Genomic DNA, 17,499 nt, shown 5'->3' on the forward strand with positions numbered 1-17,499 from the left:
ACAGCAGAGGTTGATAGGGGTGACAAAATGTAGCATTCAAATGCTGAGATAAGGCAATTCTCCAAGGACATGATTGCCAAAATATAAACTTTGCTCTCCTAAATCATGGCCGAGGCATGTGTGGCTGCTTTGCAGGAATCTTCAGGCATAAATTATGGACACAGTGTATTTTGTGATGTTATGAGCAGTATGATCTCATGCAAAGGGAGGCTAATGGGTGTCGAGTCCTCCAGACTTTTCAAGGAAACTAGCTTGTCTGTTCCATCTCCCCTGAGGCATGTTGTTTTTTTTTCCCCATTTTTTTTTAAACAAAATATTTATCGGCACATATTATCCTGACTTAACTGTCGGGTTGTTGATGAATCTTGAGATATCCACAGATCTTGTCTCATGATATTCATGGCTCTAGTCTGGTTCACAAACGGACAGTTGTTTTTTGTAGTAGGCTAGCCTATCCTGAACGCTTCACCGTTTAGACTGCATATGACCTGATGAGCACTACAGGTGTTCCCTGTCTGGAAAGTGTGAGGTGTCCTTTAAAAGCTGCCTGTCGAGGAGATTGTGCTTTGACTTTATCTAAGGAATGCCCCTGAAGCCATGCAGACCTCACATGAAGAGAATTCTCATTTTGCCTTCTGATACTCTTATATTTAATACATTTCTATTATATTAACATAACAGTGGCTTTTAAGCTGTGGGTCATGTGGGAACACGTAGCCTATATCCCAACTAATTTAGCAGGTTTTTAAATGAATCCTTACAAACGACTCATAAACTCAGGAATCAGCCTGTTGAATCCTTTTCATGAATCCTTCACTGAACGAACTCACTGAATCTGCCAGGAGATGAATCAGCTGCATGTGATTCAGGGTTCTAGTTCCATATCATAAGTTCAAGGCGAATAAAAAGGTGTTAATGTCAATAGCCTAAGTGCATTTTTTAGCGGGTTTTAGGGAATAAGCGGGTCCCACCAAACTCACAAACAAATGACTCTTATGAGCCGGTTCTTTTACGAATTATCCTTACAAACGAACGTACCGGTTTGAATCAGTCTGACGACTCCTTCCGACACTGAATTAAGAAACAGAATCCGCCAAAACAGTTGAATCAACTTACTGAACTTTTTCCGAGTTAATGGTTTGAATCAGTCAGATGAATCTTCTCACAAACACTTCACTGAATCATCAGATGACCCACTTACTGCAAATTCCATCATGCTAATGAATCTTTACTGCATTCAAAAAAAAAAAAAAAAAAATAGAAGTTAACTAAAAGAGAATAAACACATTTTCCCCATTATATTTCAATACAAAGCTCATGGTGGGTCTCAAGATGGTAAAAAAGTTTGGGAACATAGGAAATGAAACATTCTGTTCTGCACTGTTTCTTTCACTAAGGAAAATGATTCATACATATGTGGTGAACTGAAATCTAGACACCACCCCCCCAAAAGAGAGGCCCCTGACAGCCCAAACACTGACCCTTAGCTCTGGGCCCCTCTAAGAAAACACAGAGAGTAGACGCAGACTGGTGGAGACATATGTGTTTAGACAAAGATCGTATCTGGAAAGGAAATACAGTAAGAGGGAAGAGTTCTGCAGCTTTGAAGTTTAATAGAGTCTGGATGAGGAATGTCATTAAAGCTCCACTGCTGTCTATTACTCCAGAGTCATGCTTCTAAATTACAAATAGACATACCACGTTTAGTTTTTAAATCTTTTATTTTTGCTAATGTATGCAATTATATTTTAGATTTATAGATTTATTGCTAGTTTATATATATATATATATATATATATAATTCTGAGTTGTTGCACATGTGACAAACTTTTTGGCATAAAATGATTCCATTTAAAATAACTTGTTTGAATATGACACAGTTGTCCTCATACTATCCTGAAAAACATAAAACTTCAAACGGGATTCAGTGGTGGAAACACCCCTAATTAGCGAGAGGGTTTTGGAAACTAATGACAATAAAGGAAAGCAAAACAGCGTGGCCCTTTAAAGAGAATCCAAATCACTTTTAATTGGACTTTACAGTTTACACCACATCGACCGCAGTGACACAAAGCAGATTTAATCTGTTTTGGAAAACCCGTTCCAGGGAACTTATCTCCAAAACACTTTCACTGACAAACATGGCTTCAAGTTTGACACTGAACTGATAAATGATACTGATAAGGAGTTCAGAGAGAATTTTACTCGAGTCAAATTACCCAGGGAGCCGTTCTTCACACAGATAATGAGTGCTGGTTTCAATTGTGCTTGTGTTTTCTCTAGAAAAACAGAATTGATGTGCACCAGTCGCCAAAATATATTTCTCATCAACATTTAAAAACAGAGTCCATGATTTATTGATACATTTATTTGCTTACCAAGGCTACAGTTAAAACAGTAATATTGTGAAACATTATTACAATTTAAAATAACTGTTTTCTATTCTAATATAGTTCAAATGTAATTTATATCTGTGATGGGAAAACTGAATGTTCAGCTTCATTACTTCAGAAATCATTCTAATATGCTGATTTGGTGCTTAAGAAACATTTCTTATGATCATATGATCATGATACATTTGAGGTGTAAATTAAAATGTTGAAAGTATATTTTAGTAAAGATAGTAAAAAAAAATCAAAGTGATCTGCCAAAAAAAAAGACAGTAAATGTAGAAAACGGTGGCAAATTCTACAATACCAACACAGTTCAAGTAGGTTTGTTATATGACCAAAAACCAGGGGCGTTTTATATCTCTGGGTGTGACTTTCTTTATCGTTTTAAGTTTCCACTCTTGAGAATTTTTCTTTTGTCATATAATTGCTCTTCTTTTAGTCGTCTGAGTGGAAAGCACAAAAGAGCTCTTTAGATAAATGTTGCCACCATGTGAACAGTCAGTAAAGCACAGGCGACACAGAACCTGAAAGTGTCAGGACACAAACAAACACATCTCTTAATGGGTCAGTCTGTGCCTTCTGGGTACAAAACATTTTGAGATTATTTTAAACCCTGTTTTGTTGATTTTTAATTGGGACTTTTTGAAACATGTCAGAGACATAAAGAATGCCTCTTCCACTCAAGAGCAGTTAAAAAAAAATGCAATCAAAGTATAAATATATCTCGCATCTAGCTAAAAGCAAAGGTGTTGCCTGGATGCATTGGAATCAGAATGAGCGTTGTTTTTTTTTTCTCTGAAGTGGGTGATGAAACAGGCTTTGATAATCTGTGAACTCAATATGTCACAGTCGAGTGGAGACAAAGCAAGACATGCCAGCAGATGGATAATTGAAAGCTTAAATTGAGGCTCATTATCTAATAGAGGCAACAAGAGGAAGAAATTCATATCAAATGATGCCATTTATCATGAAAACAAGCCAAAGGCACTAACCTATCCAGCCAGGATGGAAAAAGCGTGACTTTAAAAACAGGTTCAGACGTACATGTTCCAGTCTGTGCACCAGGAACAATGACAGACGAACTGCACTGTGTAATTTGTGCGTGTGCTTTAGCCCTTGCGTTTTGGGTCACGTGACTCAAAACTAAGCCTATTACTTTCCATTCACCTCTTAAAATCGGCTTTAATTGATAGCTTGCAATGACAAACCTTTACACCCCAGTCACGTTTCAACAAGTTACGCAGCCCTTAGCGAAGGAAATGTGCCGTGATCTTCATCAATCAAAATTTGCTGATCTATAGAGCACGACGCCAAACACTGACAGCAAAACATATGAATGATATGATGCGTACAGGCCTAACCTTGTCATAATCGCAAACACGTGTGACCTCCTGGCGAGAGTTTTTATTACCACATTGATAAAAGGAGAAAAGAACAGCCAGGAGGCAGAACTCCCACAGACTTTATTGTCGTATTTTGAGGAAGTATTAGAAGCAAACCAGAGTAAATAGGATACAGAGAACAGTGAGAATATGGGGCCACAGGGTAGGAATACTGAGTGTGGTTAGAAGGTATGACTCACGGTGTTTAAAATTAAAAATTCTGCAATTAAATACCCCTCATGTCGTTACAAATCTGTATGATATTTTTCTTCTGCAGAACACACAAGAAGACATTTTGAGAAATGTTCAACGATTTTTGTCCATACAAAAAAAAAAAAAATGGAAAATTTTCTGAGGCGATTTTTAAAACGTCTTATTTTGTGTTCTGTAGAAAAAAGAAGATTATGACATTAAGCAAATTATGTTTATTTATGTTCTAGTGGAAATGCATTGATTTCAAAACTCAACGACCAACTAAACAATCCAAAACACATCTAGTTCGGAAACTCAACCAAAACACTGCAAAAGGAGTTCCCGGGTATCCTTAGAATGTGATATTATGGTTTACCGTGGTATTGTGCTCACACAAAACCACCTAAAATGTGAACTGATATGTTCTAAAAGGAACTCAGGAGAGAAATAGTTGATAAAGGAACAGCGTCATATTATGCTGACCTTTTATAATCATCAAAAAGCACTAGTTAGGGTTATACGTCATGCTGTAATCTGTATCTCAATTGCTTTGGGACCACAAAACGTGCAGATGCCTACTACTACGTATATGCAATAGAAATGCATATTTTTGTTGTTGAACACAGTAAATAGAAAAAAACAAACAAATCAAAAATCATATCAGCCAAAAAGGCTTTTTAACTGATTGATGACAAAAAGATTGGCCTAGTAGTCTGTTGGTAAAAGGAAGCGAGTCATGATTTCATGAGTCGATCAGGTGACCTTTTAGATTTAGTGGATTCAAACCAGCCGTCGTCAACACCAGCCCAGTGTCTCACAGATCCTCACACCGGAACTCTGTCCACACAGTGCAGATGGGCACGGGCCTCCTGAAATTACACAAGAAAACACTTCAAACATAGCATCAAGTGCCACTAGAAAACGTACAGATTAGGAAAATACCAGAAAGATGCAAGTAAATGTATAATAGTAAAATGAATGGCTTTCTTAAATGTGGAAATGTCAAAACACTGCACTCAGTGTATAATGTATCAAGTCAAGTACATCAAAACTATATTAAACACTTACACAGTATCATTACAATCGCAGAAGTCCTTATTTCTTCTTCCCTCCTAATGACATATTTTCCGTTTTTTTCTTCTGCGTCTCATTGAACAAAAAACACACCTTTATGTTAGCAAGATGGGACTCTATGATCTCAGATAGTTACATACATTTGCATGTATATTTATAATATAAAGATATATATATACACACACATTAATGTTCAGAAGTTACCTAAAACTGCACTAAATTGATCAAAAGTGCCAGTAAAGACCTTTATAATGTTATAATGTATTGAATCTTGACAATATTAAATAATTAAACACAAACATATTAAGCTGTTTTCAACATTGATAACAATAAGATTTTTTTCTTGAGGCCCAAATCAGCATATTAGAATGGTTTCTGAAGGGGAATGTGACTATTTTATTTCCATACAATAAATTACAAACTATGAGCTGAGGAGCATTTACCTCGGTCATGGCGTCATCAATTTGCTTCAGCTCCTCATAGTGGTCCCGCGAGTCTCTGAGAGGCTGCACCATAATCTCTTCAATCTGAGGGAACAGCTGAGAGGAACATATGAGGGTGAGGAAATGGTGTAAAGAGTAAAAGTAACATTTGAACGAACAACAAAAATGACTTATTTCACTTACCTTCATGACAGTTTCAAACATGGGGATGAGGACAAATTTAATGAAGCCAATCTGGGCTGTGGGCTTGGTGACCTTTTCTCTGTCCATGAAGGCTGCCACGGGAAGGCCCTCAGATTTCTCTCTATCACTCTGAACAAAGACAAGACAGCATAAACAAACCCACCTGTCACTGTAGAGCAATTACAACACAAGTTGGAGAGTCAGCAAACCTGCATGAAGTATTCCTCCAGCAGACAATCCACCCACGGCTCTGCCACCTCTGTAGGCCGGACTTCATTGGAAATGTCACAACATTTGATAAGGACCATCTTCAGCTGAACACGTGACAAACAACAAATCTTTACTTTACTTGTCAAACTTTACTTGTCAAATTCATGCCATATCCCTGCTGAAAAATACTATTTTCTACTGGTCTTAGCAGGTCTAGGCTGGTCTTGGCTTTTTAAAAATGGGTCTACCAGTCTGCTATTTACCAAACTGCCAAAACAAGTCTAAACAGCTAAAATGTGCCCCAAACCCCTCTTAAACGGACCATATAAAGACCAGCAAATCATCATAGACTGGTTTAAGATGTGTTTTTGGCAGAGAGGGTGTATAGTACATACACAAGTCACATGCTCCTCATTGGTGAAGTCAAAACTGTCCACTTTGTGCTTGAACGAGTCCAGAATCTCGCCATGCCTGGCCATATCCGTGGCCAAAATCAGTGTGATGATAGCCTGCCAATACATTACCATATAATAAATATAAATATATATATATACATACATTCTAAATAGTATTCTAAAAACACAGAGCTCAAGTTAAAAGAGGTTCCTCTTTTTAAATAAAAATAAATCTTGAGACTTCTCCTCTCTTCATTTCACTGCCCTGTCTCACATTTATAAATGCAAAAATGCGTTCTGTGTGAACTCACCCTTAGATTCCTCAAATGGGAGCTGATATTTCAATGCTATACCTGTCGGATCTGTTTAAAGGCCTCTGGGTCCACATTGGCAAATATGTTACACTCCGGCAATGAGAGTATCTGGAAGGCCACGGCGCAATGGTGATTCTCTAGAGGCGAGATGTCATTGTAGCGCACTGCCAACTCAGTGCGAGCATTGATTTGATACCTGCATTAGAAATGAATGCGCTAGATTATCTCTTCATATGTCACGTGAAATGGTTACTGAGATAAACAGCACAGATATAGGACTGTAAAATTGTCATCACGACGTGCAGGCAAATACCTGGGTACACCTGTATGTTTTTATGATAACGGACTGAGAGCATAATTACACAGAAGCGAAGATCTTACGTGTTGTTGTATCCAGGGTGGTCTAAGTCGTGACACACGGCAGCAGTCATTAAAATGCCCAGATCTGTCAGTGTGAGATTTTCCTGTGGGCCACACACACACAGGTTTCCACTTTTACTCTTCCACAGTAATTGCTGTACTAATTGCTACTTACTTAACGTTCTCACCTGGAGGTTGCAGAGGTGGATCATGCCATACATCATCTGACTCACGCAGAAACAATGGCGGAAATTATGGAACGGGTTGCTGCGGTAATTTTCCTGAATGCCCAGCTGAGAACATATAAAAAGATCGAGGAACATCAGAGCTGTTAAACTGGAAAATTCAGTGGAAATAATTCTAATTTCTACAATTATACTCATTTTCTTACCAGCCAGCGTTTGAGAGTAATCGGGTTCATATTAAACTCCTTCACAAGGCCTAAGTCATGGTACATGTACTCCAGGCAGCTCAACATCTGATGAATAAACAGTACACCATGAAAAAAGTGTCTCTACATGCACTCTATATCTCACCAAGTTAGACTTACTTCATTGTGCTCCCAGTGCCAAACATCGAATGTTGGTTTCTTCAGTGCTTCAATGGTCTCGTGAGAAAGCGTGTACTGAGGAAATCAAGAATAATAGAGATTAATTCACATAAAGAGAGACAAAATGTTCTCCCGCAGGGCCCAATCAAAGCACGTCATAAATCCTTAAAGCACCTTTGGGTAGCTGGGGACATCACGTCTAGGATTTAATTTCATTCCTTCGTCTGAGAAATTGTATTTGCATGGACAATTCACTCTAAAAGGAGAGTGGTTGATTAGTAATTTAGATACATTTATGTTTTTGAAAACAGACGCATGATGGCGGCTCTAGATGGATAAGCAGATAGATTGTCACGGTCGCTTTGATTTTCTTTGGAAAATGTTTTCTTTCACTTACCTTCCTCCTGCTCTGGATGTCATCTCATCTCTCAGTTTCTTTAGGTCGTTTTTGCACCTTTCAATCTCCACCACCTTCAAACCCTCCACTGTATAGAAAAGCAAAATAATAATAAGATTGTTTTTTAATTGTGTTGCTATGGTATTCTGAGTGTTTGCAGCGAAGCTGGTTGTTTTGCATTGCTATGCAGTTGCTAGGGTGTTTTTATCATACTGTAGATATTTATACATATGCCACATTCAACCAGTTCCTGGAACGGCCTGCTTGTTGTCTCGCACAGTAAGAATCAATGATGCCACAACAATCCATGAGTGCTTCTCATTTCTTATTTGTGCATCCTCGTTACCTTTACTCAGCTCCACCACCTGTAGGATACGAGGGAAGCCTCCAAGGAAAGAAAAGGAGGACGGAGGAATCGAATGAAAGCTTTTTTTTAATACATTGGAATACTTCACTTCACAGCGTCACCATGTAACGCCCAAAGGATTTGCCCTTATGTTGCTGAAGTTTGGTTAAATTCATAATAAATAATAATATAGCAAGATACCCTGTTGAAATATGTGAGATGTGTGGATTATATAAACTGCAAAGGTAAAGTATAAATTAAAATGATTGTGATTGATGTGAAGGGGGAGGAGAATTTATATGTGCGTCATGTTTAGGTGATAAAACACTTCCGCATAGGTAACACCTGCGTATCCTCGCTCATGACTCCTCTGGAAGCCTCCTCACTCCTCGATTCCTGGCGGTGCAATTAGAGAATTGAGATGTCCTACAAGAGGGCTGAGCTTGATTGGTTTCCGGGTCATAGGATGGAAGATGGAGGAGCAAAGAGACTAGGAGGGATATTGAGGATACTGGACACTGACAAATCAGAGGAAAGGGGCGTTTCATTCCCGCCCACATGTAGATATTGAATATGCACGCAGTTTTTAAAATTTTTCTACCTTAGAACGAAAAACAAAAAATGAAGCTGAATTCTTATTTTTCAGTTTTTTGGAACTGTTTTCTCATTTTTCTACTTTCAATATTAAATCGCGCAGTGAGGGCAATCGTTTCGTTGCGTTACTTCAACTGTGTGATATAGTCACGAGGAGTGACCAAAATGCCAGAAATTCATCCGACCATCCGATTGTTGATCGGGAGAGGTTAGTTGGCTCTCGTTTCTCCCTGTACACTGCACGACAAATGACGCACGACAAAGCTGAAAATCGGTCCGACCTGAAAAAGAGTCGCATGAGTCAGAATTCGGCTCAAAATCGGATGACAATTGCACAGTGAATGGCTGTCATAACTGTATGTTTTCAATTCCTATTCAATTCAATGAGCAATTCCCAAAAAGTGGGCGATGGGAGTGGAAAGTTCTGTGCATGATCTACTGGCGACATCAACAAAAGAACACAGATACAGCTGGATCATTTCCATAATGACCAATGCAATATACATTGGTCAGCACAACTTAGTGTCTGGTTTAAGACCAGCTTTTTTTCTGCTTTTTTTGGGGTGGTAAATAATGGTGGAAATGCCAGGAAATTGACTAGACTTAGTAAATCACCTTGCTTGATTCATTTAAAAATACTCTCCTCCCATAAATTTTGCATCTGAAAAGGAAACTCAATTGTACATACAAATGTACATGCAATAAAGTCAGCAACAAAAATAACCCTGTCCATGCGTTTTCAGCGCAAATTTTTCACTGTCTCTTTAGTAAATCCTGATCCTAAATCCTGCACTCTTAGTAAAGCTAATCTGTGTTATAAATCTGTGTTGTAAATTAGTGTTATAATATCTGTTTAGACGTTAAAAGTCATATAGTGTAAAAAAAACAGATACAAAATTAAGACAAACAGCAAACCGTAACATTGTCATTACATACGTTCAACTCTCTTCTCCAGCATAGCCAGTCTGTTGGTCACTTCCGTTTTCAGTTCGTTAATCCTGAACGCTCTGTAGAGAGAAGAACAAAAAGTTTTAGCTGGTTTTAGTACAGAAACATTACGGTAATAGAGATTCATCTCCAGTCCATGGGAAAACAAACATGTCCGTTACCTGCTGAACTGCTCTGCTATCTGTGAGATCACATTCTGAAACATATCTTCCTTTTCTGTGGAGATAAATACACAGGCTATAAATCAGGGCAGAACAAATCTTGGCTCGAAACAATGTAATGAGTGAATGAATGTAGATCTAGGGGTACGAGTAAGAGTCAAACACAGTGACAAACAGTGAAAAATGATGCACGTTACCTCCCAGCTGGCCGGTAGACAAAGGAATGACTTTGTACAGGGAGCTAAAAGGACAAAATGGGCTCATTAACTGACAGATCAAACTGAAAATTATCATAACTGCTTATACAAACAACAAGGGCCAGGCTGCATTTTACTTGGGGGTGTTGGTGGGCATTGTGGGATCGATAGACACGAAAGCACCTTCAGGGTTCACCATCATTATAGCAGTGTTCCTACAGATAGAAGAAATACAAAGTGAAATTTGATGGATTTATGATGTTAAACACAGAACATGTTGTCCACTGCAGAGAACTTGGATTGCGGTGTTGATTAGTGGTGATATCAGTGATTTACAGACCTTGGGATGTTGGAGGAGGAACACAGCAGTTCTTTGATATCACATGGGCTGCAGTGACGACTGAAAAGCACCTATGAAGGACAGATAAGGGTGTGTTAGCAATATTATGTCTGTATTTTTTGTCATACCTGTACTACAATGAGAGACACTGCAACCCAACTGAAATATGTATCTTGAAATACAAATTGTGAAATGTCATTGAAAATGTTGTGGGATTTTAAAGCAAAGAATTTAAAAATGAAAGTGTGGTGTCATACAAATCTTTAACATCTTAATAGGCAGCATAAGATTAAATTGAGACTTTGGCGTAAGGCTCTTCTTTCTCTGGTTCTTTCATTGCCAAAAACATCCTAGTAATCTGACATGCATCTCATAGTTTTACTCTTTACACTTTATTCAGATTTACAAAGACACTGGTTTGCAATAAAAAGTCAGAGCCTATAATATATAATCAAACATGCTATCCACATCATAATGCCATTTTGTTTGTCTTTTTTTTTTTTGTCAATACTAAAATAAAACTTAATTCAGAACTCCAAATCTCCCAAACTATGGTAGAGCAACCTCTGAGCAATGAAATGTTCCTCTGGGGTTATACAACAAATTATGAGATTTAATATATATGTTAGAATTTACACACTACCGTTCAACAGTTTGGGGTCAGTAAAACTTTTACTTAAAGAAATTAATATTTTAATTCAGAAAGGACACATTAAATTGATCAAAAGTGGCAGTTAAGACATTTATAATGTTACAAAAAAAATTTAATTCGAAATAAGTGGTGGCACATTTTGAAGTTTATGTTTAATGAATGAATCCTGAAAAAATTTATCTCGGTTTCTACAAAAAGATTAAGCAGTACAACTTTTTTCAACATTGTAAATAAAAAGAAATGTTTCTTGAGCACCAAAAAATAAAATAAATAATCATAATAATAATATATACTGTATATGTGTTTGTATAAGAGTATATATGAAGAGTTCAGATGCAAAAGCCTCTAAATGCCATTTGAAATTTTCTTCTTTAATGATGATTTTTATCAAACTTGTATATTTAAGTTCAGTAATTTCACTTAAATGGCAATGATAATTACCTATTAATTGTTATTTCAGTGATATTATTGAACTTAAATATACAAGTTTGATAAAAATCATCATTAAAGAAGAAAATTTCAAATGGCATTTAGAGGCTTTTGCATCTGAACTCTTCATATATATATATATTATATAATGATTTCTGAAGGATCATGTGACACTGAAGACTTGACAAATAAACAAATAAATGCAGCCTCGGTGAGTATGAGACTCATTTCAAAAACATTTAACCCTAAAGTTTTGAACTGTAGTGTAATCATTCATCTAAAAATAAAATTATTTTTTTGGCACTTATAGGTTCATTGAATCTATTATTGAACCGAGATTTAAAAATGACGAAGAGAATAGCAGGCTTAGATCCCTAATAGATCCTGTACTACAGTAAACCATGCCATTCTTAATGTTCTCAATGTCCATTTAGTCTCTCCGAGGTCTTAGGAGGTTGTATGAGCTGAAGATGAAGTGCTGAATCTGAAACATGCATGTTCTGCCATATTCTGTACAAACCTCCTGCATTTTGTGACAAAAAATAATCTTGGTGAAAAATTAATGAGTTTATGTCAAACATTTTTCATCAATCATGGATAATAATGTGAACACTTTAGAGCATGATTGAGCATCTGTGAGTTTCCTACGTAGAAAAACACTCTAAATTGGACTTGACCAATTAACACAACCATTAACAGCACTTCAGCCAGAAAACAAAGTGTCACAACATACAATGTCAGTCACCAGCAGAACAGCTCTTAAGCTTTATTTTTAACTCATACACACTGATCTCCCAGCACTCCTTTTGACAGATGAACTAGTACAATGATAAACTGCTAAACATCAGGTTTAGATTTACCATTTCAGGACTAAGATAATAGAGATAGACTGATACACTAGCCAGGCCCATTTGGCCTTTTTGAGCAAATCAAAAAGTATTTTTTTTTCACGAAATATTTAGTACATATTTTCATTTAATTTTAATAAATTTGATTAAATTTATTAAATAAATTAAATTTCAATTACACTGAATAGTTAACATTATATTGGTATTACTATTGTCAGTGAAAAACCCATATTGGTCAGCCACCAGTAGTATTCCGTAATCTTATGACAACCACTAACTTGCATCCTCGAGTTTAAATTCAGATAAACACGAGTTCCTTAAAACACTGAAGACACTCACCTTCTGCACTTTGCCATTTACATCCAAATAGATGGCTTTGGAAGTGTAGGAGGAGGAGCCAGACCCCATGTTGACCAAATGAACCGTGAGATCCACCTGTCCTGGTACCCCAACCAAGAGCAGAACCACCAAGACCAGCTCTCAAAGGTTCTCTGCAAATAAACGAACGAAATTCACATCTACAGTAGAGTCTATTAAATATTTTACCCTTTAGTATAGTACTTTCAACCAAGCAAATAAACCCTTCATATTGTGTTAACCCTTCTCTAGTGAGGAGCTACAGGGTCAAAATGTGACACTTTGCTTAACCAAGCATCAAACAATTAAAAAACATTTTTTGTTTTATTCATACAATGAGTCCAATGTTGTTTGGACCCACATCGACTTTCAAAATATAGACCAAAAACGCTAAAACAGAAGAAAGAAAATTTTCATTTTTGGATGAATTGTCCAATTAAAAGCCATTTACTATTCTCATTAACACACATCGGTTTCTTTGACTGAAAGTAGAAATTCAATAAAATCCTGTCAAGTTCACAGAACACACTTTAGTGCACATCAGTGCATAAATACAACTTTAAATTTACTCTACACCTCAATTATCATGACCAACAGACAAAGTGTCACCTGAGACTTTCTTGGAAACTTTCTTGAAGTACGCAAGGCCACGTTTATTTTAGACCATGCAACTTAATCTGTACATAATGAAATGTTCTATTCGTATAGCATTGCATCTAGAATCGTTGAGTCAGAAAATAGCAGTCTTGCCTGTGCACCGTCAGCAGGTCCCGCTTCCCTCCGCGTACAGACAGACGTCCCAGGTGCTCAATGGAGGCAAATACAGCAAGTGAGCAAGAGAAACCTGGGGGCATTGAAAGACCTGAATATAATTGTCACTCTAACTGTTGTCAGGGGGAACAGTTACTACGGCGGAAAAGTGCCCAACCCCCTTGATGTCTGTTGTAATCATTTAATTTAGTCCTTTCATTGTCCATCTCGCTTAATTTAGCAGCCCACCCCAGAGTCTATATTTACATCTGAAAAAATGATGGCCCACTGTGTAAAATCCAGCTTTTAAAATTTGAACATGATGAGTCTTTACTGGAAAGAAATTGGAAACACTTACAGAAAACTAGCTGCAGCAATTATGTGCAGACATAACTGGGGGTGAATACAATAACATTTCTGTCATCGTAATGTGCCCCACAGCCTCCTGTGCCCACTCAGAGCAACATATGTTCTGGTCAGCGGAGGAAAGGACAAAGGGCTTGTGTGTAATCACTTGAAACACTTAAAGTCAGACATTTTCAACAAGCATCACACAATGAAAAATTATGGCTCTGTCAGGTTTGCAATGAAGAAGTGATGTTGTTGGCATGTGTGGCTGGATCATTAACAGCCCTAACAAACTAGGGATGGAAGTGTGAGCAGTGGAGACAAGCGCAAACCTGTTCTCAGCCTCCTTGCTCTTTGATCTCATACCCGAGGGGCCAGGAAAGCTTCCTACGTCTTAATTCTCTGAGTCTCATGTGCCATTGACTACACTCCACAGCAGAAACGGATTAACAGCCTGGGTTGCCCAGAGGGGTTGTTTTACTGTTGGCAAGATTTTGATCAGAACAGGAGACTGGATATAGGGCTAATGTGGTTGATAAGAAATCAAAATTGTTTTTCCAAATCATTTGCCCTATGGTTAGGGTTAGTCCTTGTCTAAGTTTTACCAAAGACAGGTTAAAAGGGGACCAGCGCAAAAAGGCATACATTTAAAAGCTTACGCAACTAGGTGAGAAAGAAAAAATCACACCTCAGGTAATCAGAAATGCATGGGCTCTCTGCTAATCATGGGACAAAGGAGAGGAGTCCAGTCATATTTCAATAATAAAGGATCTAAGGGGAAGGCATTATCCTAATAATAAAAGGCTTTACGGTTGTTCAGTTTATGGATGTGTGTTTGGGTCAGATCTGGGCTGGAAAATGGAAAACTCCTCCATTAGGGTCCTTTCATCTTCTCCTTTTGCTTTTCAGCATCCTTAATGTTTCACCCGCCCTCTGTGTTTGGAACTGCAGGAAAGTCTTCTTGAAGGATTCGCATTATCTGAGAAAAAATAAAACCACACTGCATCAACTGTATCAAAATTCACACAAAACATGACGGACGAGAGAGAAGCATTTTCTCCCCAAAGACCGACTGCCTATGTTGAGGTCAGTTCTGTAGGTATTAAGCACATGATTTCAAAATATTCTTTACTAAGTATAGAAAAGGTTAAAGAGTAAGTGGAAATATTTTTCAATCCTACCACATTTAAAGTCAGACATTCTGATTTGCGGTTTTTTTTTTCTGGTTTGATTAGAGTAACTACTCAAAAATGTTTCCATGAGCATTTTGATTGCACCATTCTACATAATCACCACTTACACACAGCACTTTTCACCAAGTCAAGCGTTCATAGGCAAAAGAATAGTGCTGCTAGTGCTCTCCAGTGTAAGATAAAGCAATTCTAATGCCAAAAATTTTAATAAATCAGTTAAGTGCTTTGGTGGAGTTAATAGAATATAACTCAGATATTAATAACATCATCCTTAACCAGATAGCTACTGTATCTCATATCTCATAAAAGAACTGCTGCACATTTGTACTCATCCTTACACATTTTAAAAGAATGTGAATGTGCTATTTATGGAGCTATTCTGGGTTTCTGTTTTGTTTTTCAAGACAATTATTGTGAAAAGAAAGTCTTCTCTAGTTTGTTGACTGATCACACAGCTAATGTTTGACAGTGCGACTAGCGACTAACAAATTAACAATGCATTATCAACTCATATGATGCTCACTATTATATTTAGCTACTGTATATTGTATCCATGGTTTCTCAAATGGCGAATGTAAAATGCCCTAGTATAAATTTTATGAAATACACATGTTCCATTGGTGACAGTAGACTAAAAGATATAACACACTCATTGCTTTATAAAATGTCACCAAAACCATTAATCCCAGATAAGTATGTACAGTAACTTCAGGCATACACAATAAATATATATCTTGTGTTTATAACCATCAATTAGATTTTTATGACCCATAACAAATTTAATAATAAAAAAAAAACATTTTAAAAGTAAAAAAAAAAAAAAAACACTTAGTTACAATCCAATTGTTAGCCTACATCTAAAATAAATAGCCCTATATTTTATCTCACCTGTTCGTTTTAACTCCTACGGTGGTCAATGTAGTCCAAGACTAACGTGGCTTCCAGTTCGACCTCGTCCATGAGTGTTAACTCAAACGTAAACGCGAAAGGCGAAGCTTGAATTAACGGGTATGTCCCTCTTTAGCTAATGTACTTTCAAGATGGAAGGGCAACATGGCGACCGACATTAGAACCATAGATAGACAGAAAAAGTGTTTTTAGCTAAGAATAAACTAAAAGAGTTGCACAGTGTAGATATAATGTAGCTGACTAGTTCAACGTATGTATTTAAATTATCTTTTAAATTGTATTTAGCTAACAAAAGCTAGTAAAACTTTTGTCATTGAGGAGAAAATATAAAAATATATGTAACCTACTCCGTAAATCAAGATGAAGTGAACTATTTCTATTGTTCTACAGAAAAAAAGAAGCAAAGAGAGAAAGGTTGAAGAGGAGCCTAGTCAAACAGCACGTTCTGGCTATGTGATCTAGGCTGACGCAGATGTTTTATTGATAGATAGTGATGTAGGACCCTCTGGTGGTTGAAATGTGTAAATTGACAATTGTGTTCATAAAGTCTGTCTTCCCCCCTTGATTCACAGACAAGGCTTAAACCTAATCCCAGACTAAAATGCATGTTTGAGCTGTTTTAACTGAAAGCAACTTGCACTGATATATCTTCAAATATGCCATAGTGCCATTGTTTTGTCTCAAGAAGGAACCAGGCCTTTATGTCCTTGTCGTTTTAGACATTCAGAAAGAATGTGATATTATTTGAGAGATTTACTTTTGTTTTCTGTCACAAAAAAGGAGGCAAAAAGAATAAAATCATTTTAATACTGGCATAAAGAAATCATATTTACAGTAACCCCTAACAGATCACAATAATGCTCAATTATAGCTGAAATTAAACACTATATTTTTCTATTTATAGTATTTTTTTTGGGTTTAGTTTAGTTTGAGCCATTTCTTTAAACCACAGCCGACAAAAAGTCCTGAAAATGATTAATGAAAGCAAATTGTTCTATTAGTATATACTATATATATATATATATTAGTGTTGTCAAAAAACTCGGTACTTCGGTACCAAGTCGGTACTAAAAAAAAAAAATGTTACGGTACCAGCTTTTCTAGGTACCGAGTACCAGGTTAATCCAGTTCTGTTCTAGACGCGCTGTCTGAAACGTGCACAGTTGCGTCCTCTTCATAACGCTGATATGGCTCTCTCTCTCTGAATCCACTTGTTGAAACGAAAGGAGGAAAGAGCCACATATGGAAATATTTTGGATTAGGCTAATGTCACGTTGCCATAAGAGGCCGATTACATGCAAATTCGCAATTTCAAATATAGGCGTGATTCAAGCGCGCTCCTAATAAAAACTCGTTGGCGTTGCATAGCAACGACAGACGCCGCGTGAGAGCAAGCGCTTTGGAAAGAATAAGCACGCGCAAAAATATCATTAAAAAACACGCGCGACATGTGAACGGCCCCTAAAGTGCTTTCGGGGTAGTTTTACGAGTACATGAGCACAGTAGTATCCACCCGACACCAGAGTACTGGTAT

At 37.2% G+C, this 17,499-nt stretch overlaps 1 protein-coding gene across 2 annotated transcripts; it reads right to left on the bottom strand.

The window, feature by feature from the left end:
• Positions 1-1,856: 1,856 nt before the first annotated feature.
• On the bottom strand, positions 1,857-16,984 carry pde9ac (phosphodiesterase 9ac). Of its 2 annotated transcripts, XM_089121256.1 has the most exons (22): positions 15,945-16,984; positions 14,674-14,842; positions 13,516-13,609; positions 12,748-12,899; positions 10,480-10,550; positions 10,277-10,354; positions 10,140-10,183; positions 9,943-9,997; positions 9,770-9,840; positions 7,894-7,981; positions 7,671-7,752; positions 7,497-7,571; positions 7,338-7,424; positions 7,135-7,239; positions 6,968-7,050; positions 6,626-6,782; positions 6,273-6,386; positions 5,877-5,981; positions 5,668-5,796; positions 5,485-5,580; positions 5,036-5,113; positions 1,858-4,836 (listed from the first exon to the last, which is right to left on the bottom strand). In XM_089121256.1, the coding sequence occupies exons 4-21, from the start codon at positions 12,814-12,816 to the stop codon at positions 5,063-5,065; spliced, it is 1,560 nt and encodes a 519-aa protein (XP_088977382.1). In that variant the 5' UTR covers positions 12,817-12,899; positions 13,516-13,609; positions 14,674-14,842; positions 15,945-16,984; the 3' UTR covers positions 1,858-4,836; positions 5,036-5,062. The 2 variants fall into 2 exon arrangements, with proteins under 2 accessions (XP_039526362.2, XP_088977382.1); XM_039670428.2 differs by lacking the exons at positions 13,516-13,609; positions 14,674-14,842; positions 15,945-16,984 and having other exon boundaries at positions 1,857-4,836; positions 12,748-12,852.
• Positions 16,985-17,499: the final 515 nt, after the last annotated feature.

Source organism: Pimephales promelas, chromosome 16, assembly GCF_988280905.1.
Source record: "Pimephales promelas chromosome 16, fPimPro1.hap1.1, whole genome shotgun sequence".
Classification (NCBI taxonomy): Eukaryota; Metazoa; Chordata; class Actinopteri; order Cypriniformes; family Leuciscidae; genus Pimephales; species Pimephales promelas.

Coding starts and splice junctions, on each gene's coding strand:
- pde9ac (XM_039670428.2), bottom strand. CDS start 12,816: ATGGGGTCTGGCTCCTCCTCCTACACTTCCAAAGCCATCTATTTGGAT. Junction 10,184..10,276: donor ATGCCCACCAACACCCCCAA/GTAAAATGCAGC, acceptor TTGTCCTTTTAG/CTCCCTGTACAAAGTCATTC. Junction 5,581..5,667: donor TGTTTGAAACTGTCATGAAG/GTAAGTGAAATA, acceptor TGTTCCTCTCAG/CTGTTCCCTCAGATTGAAGA.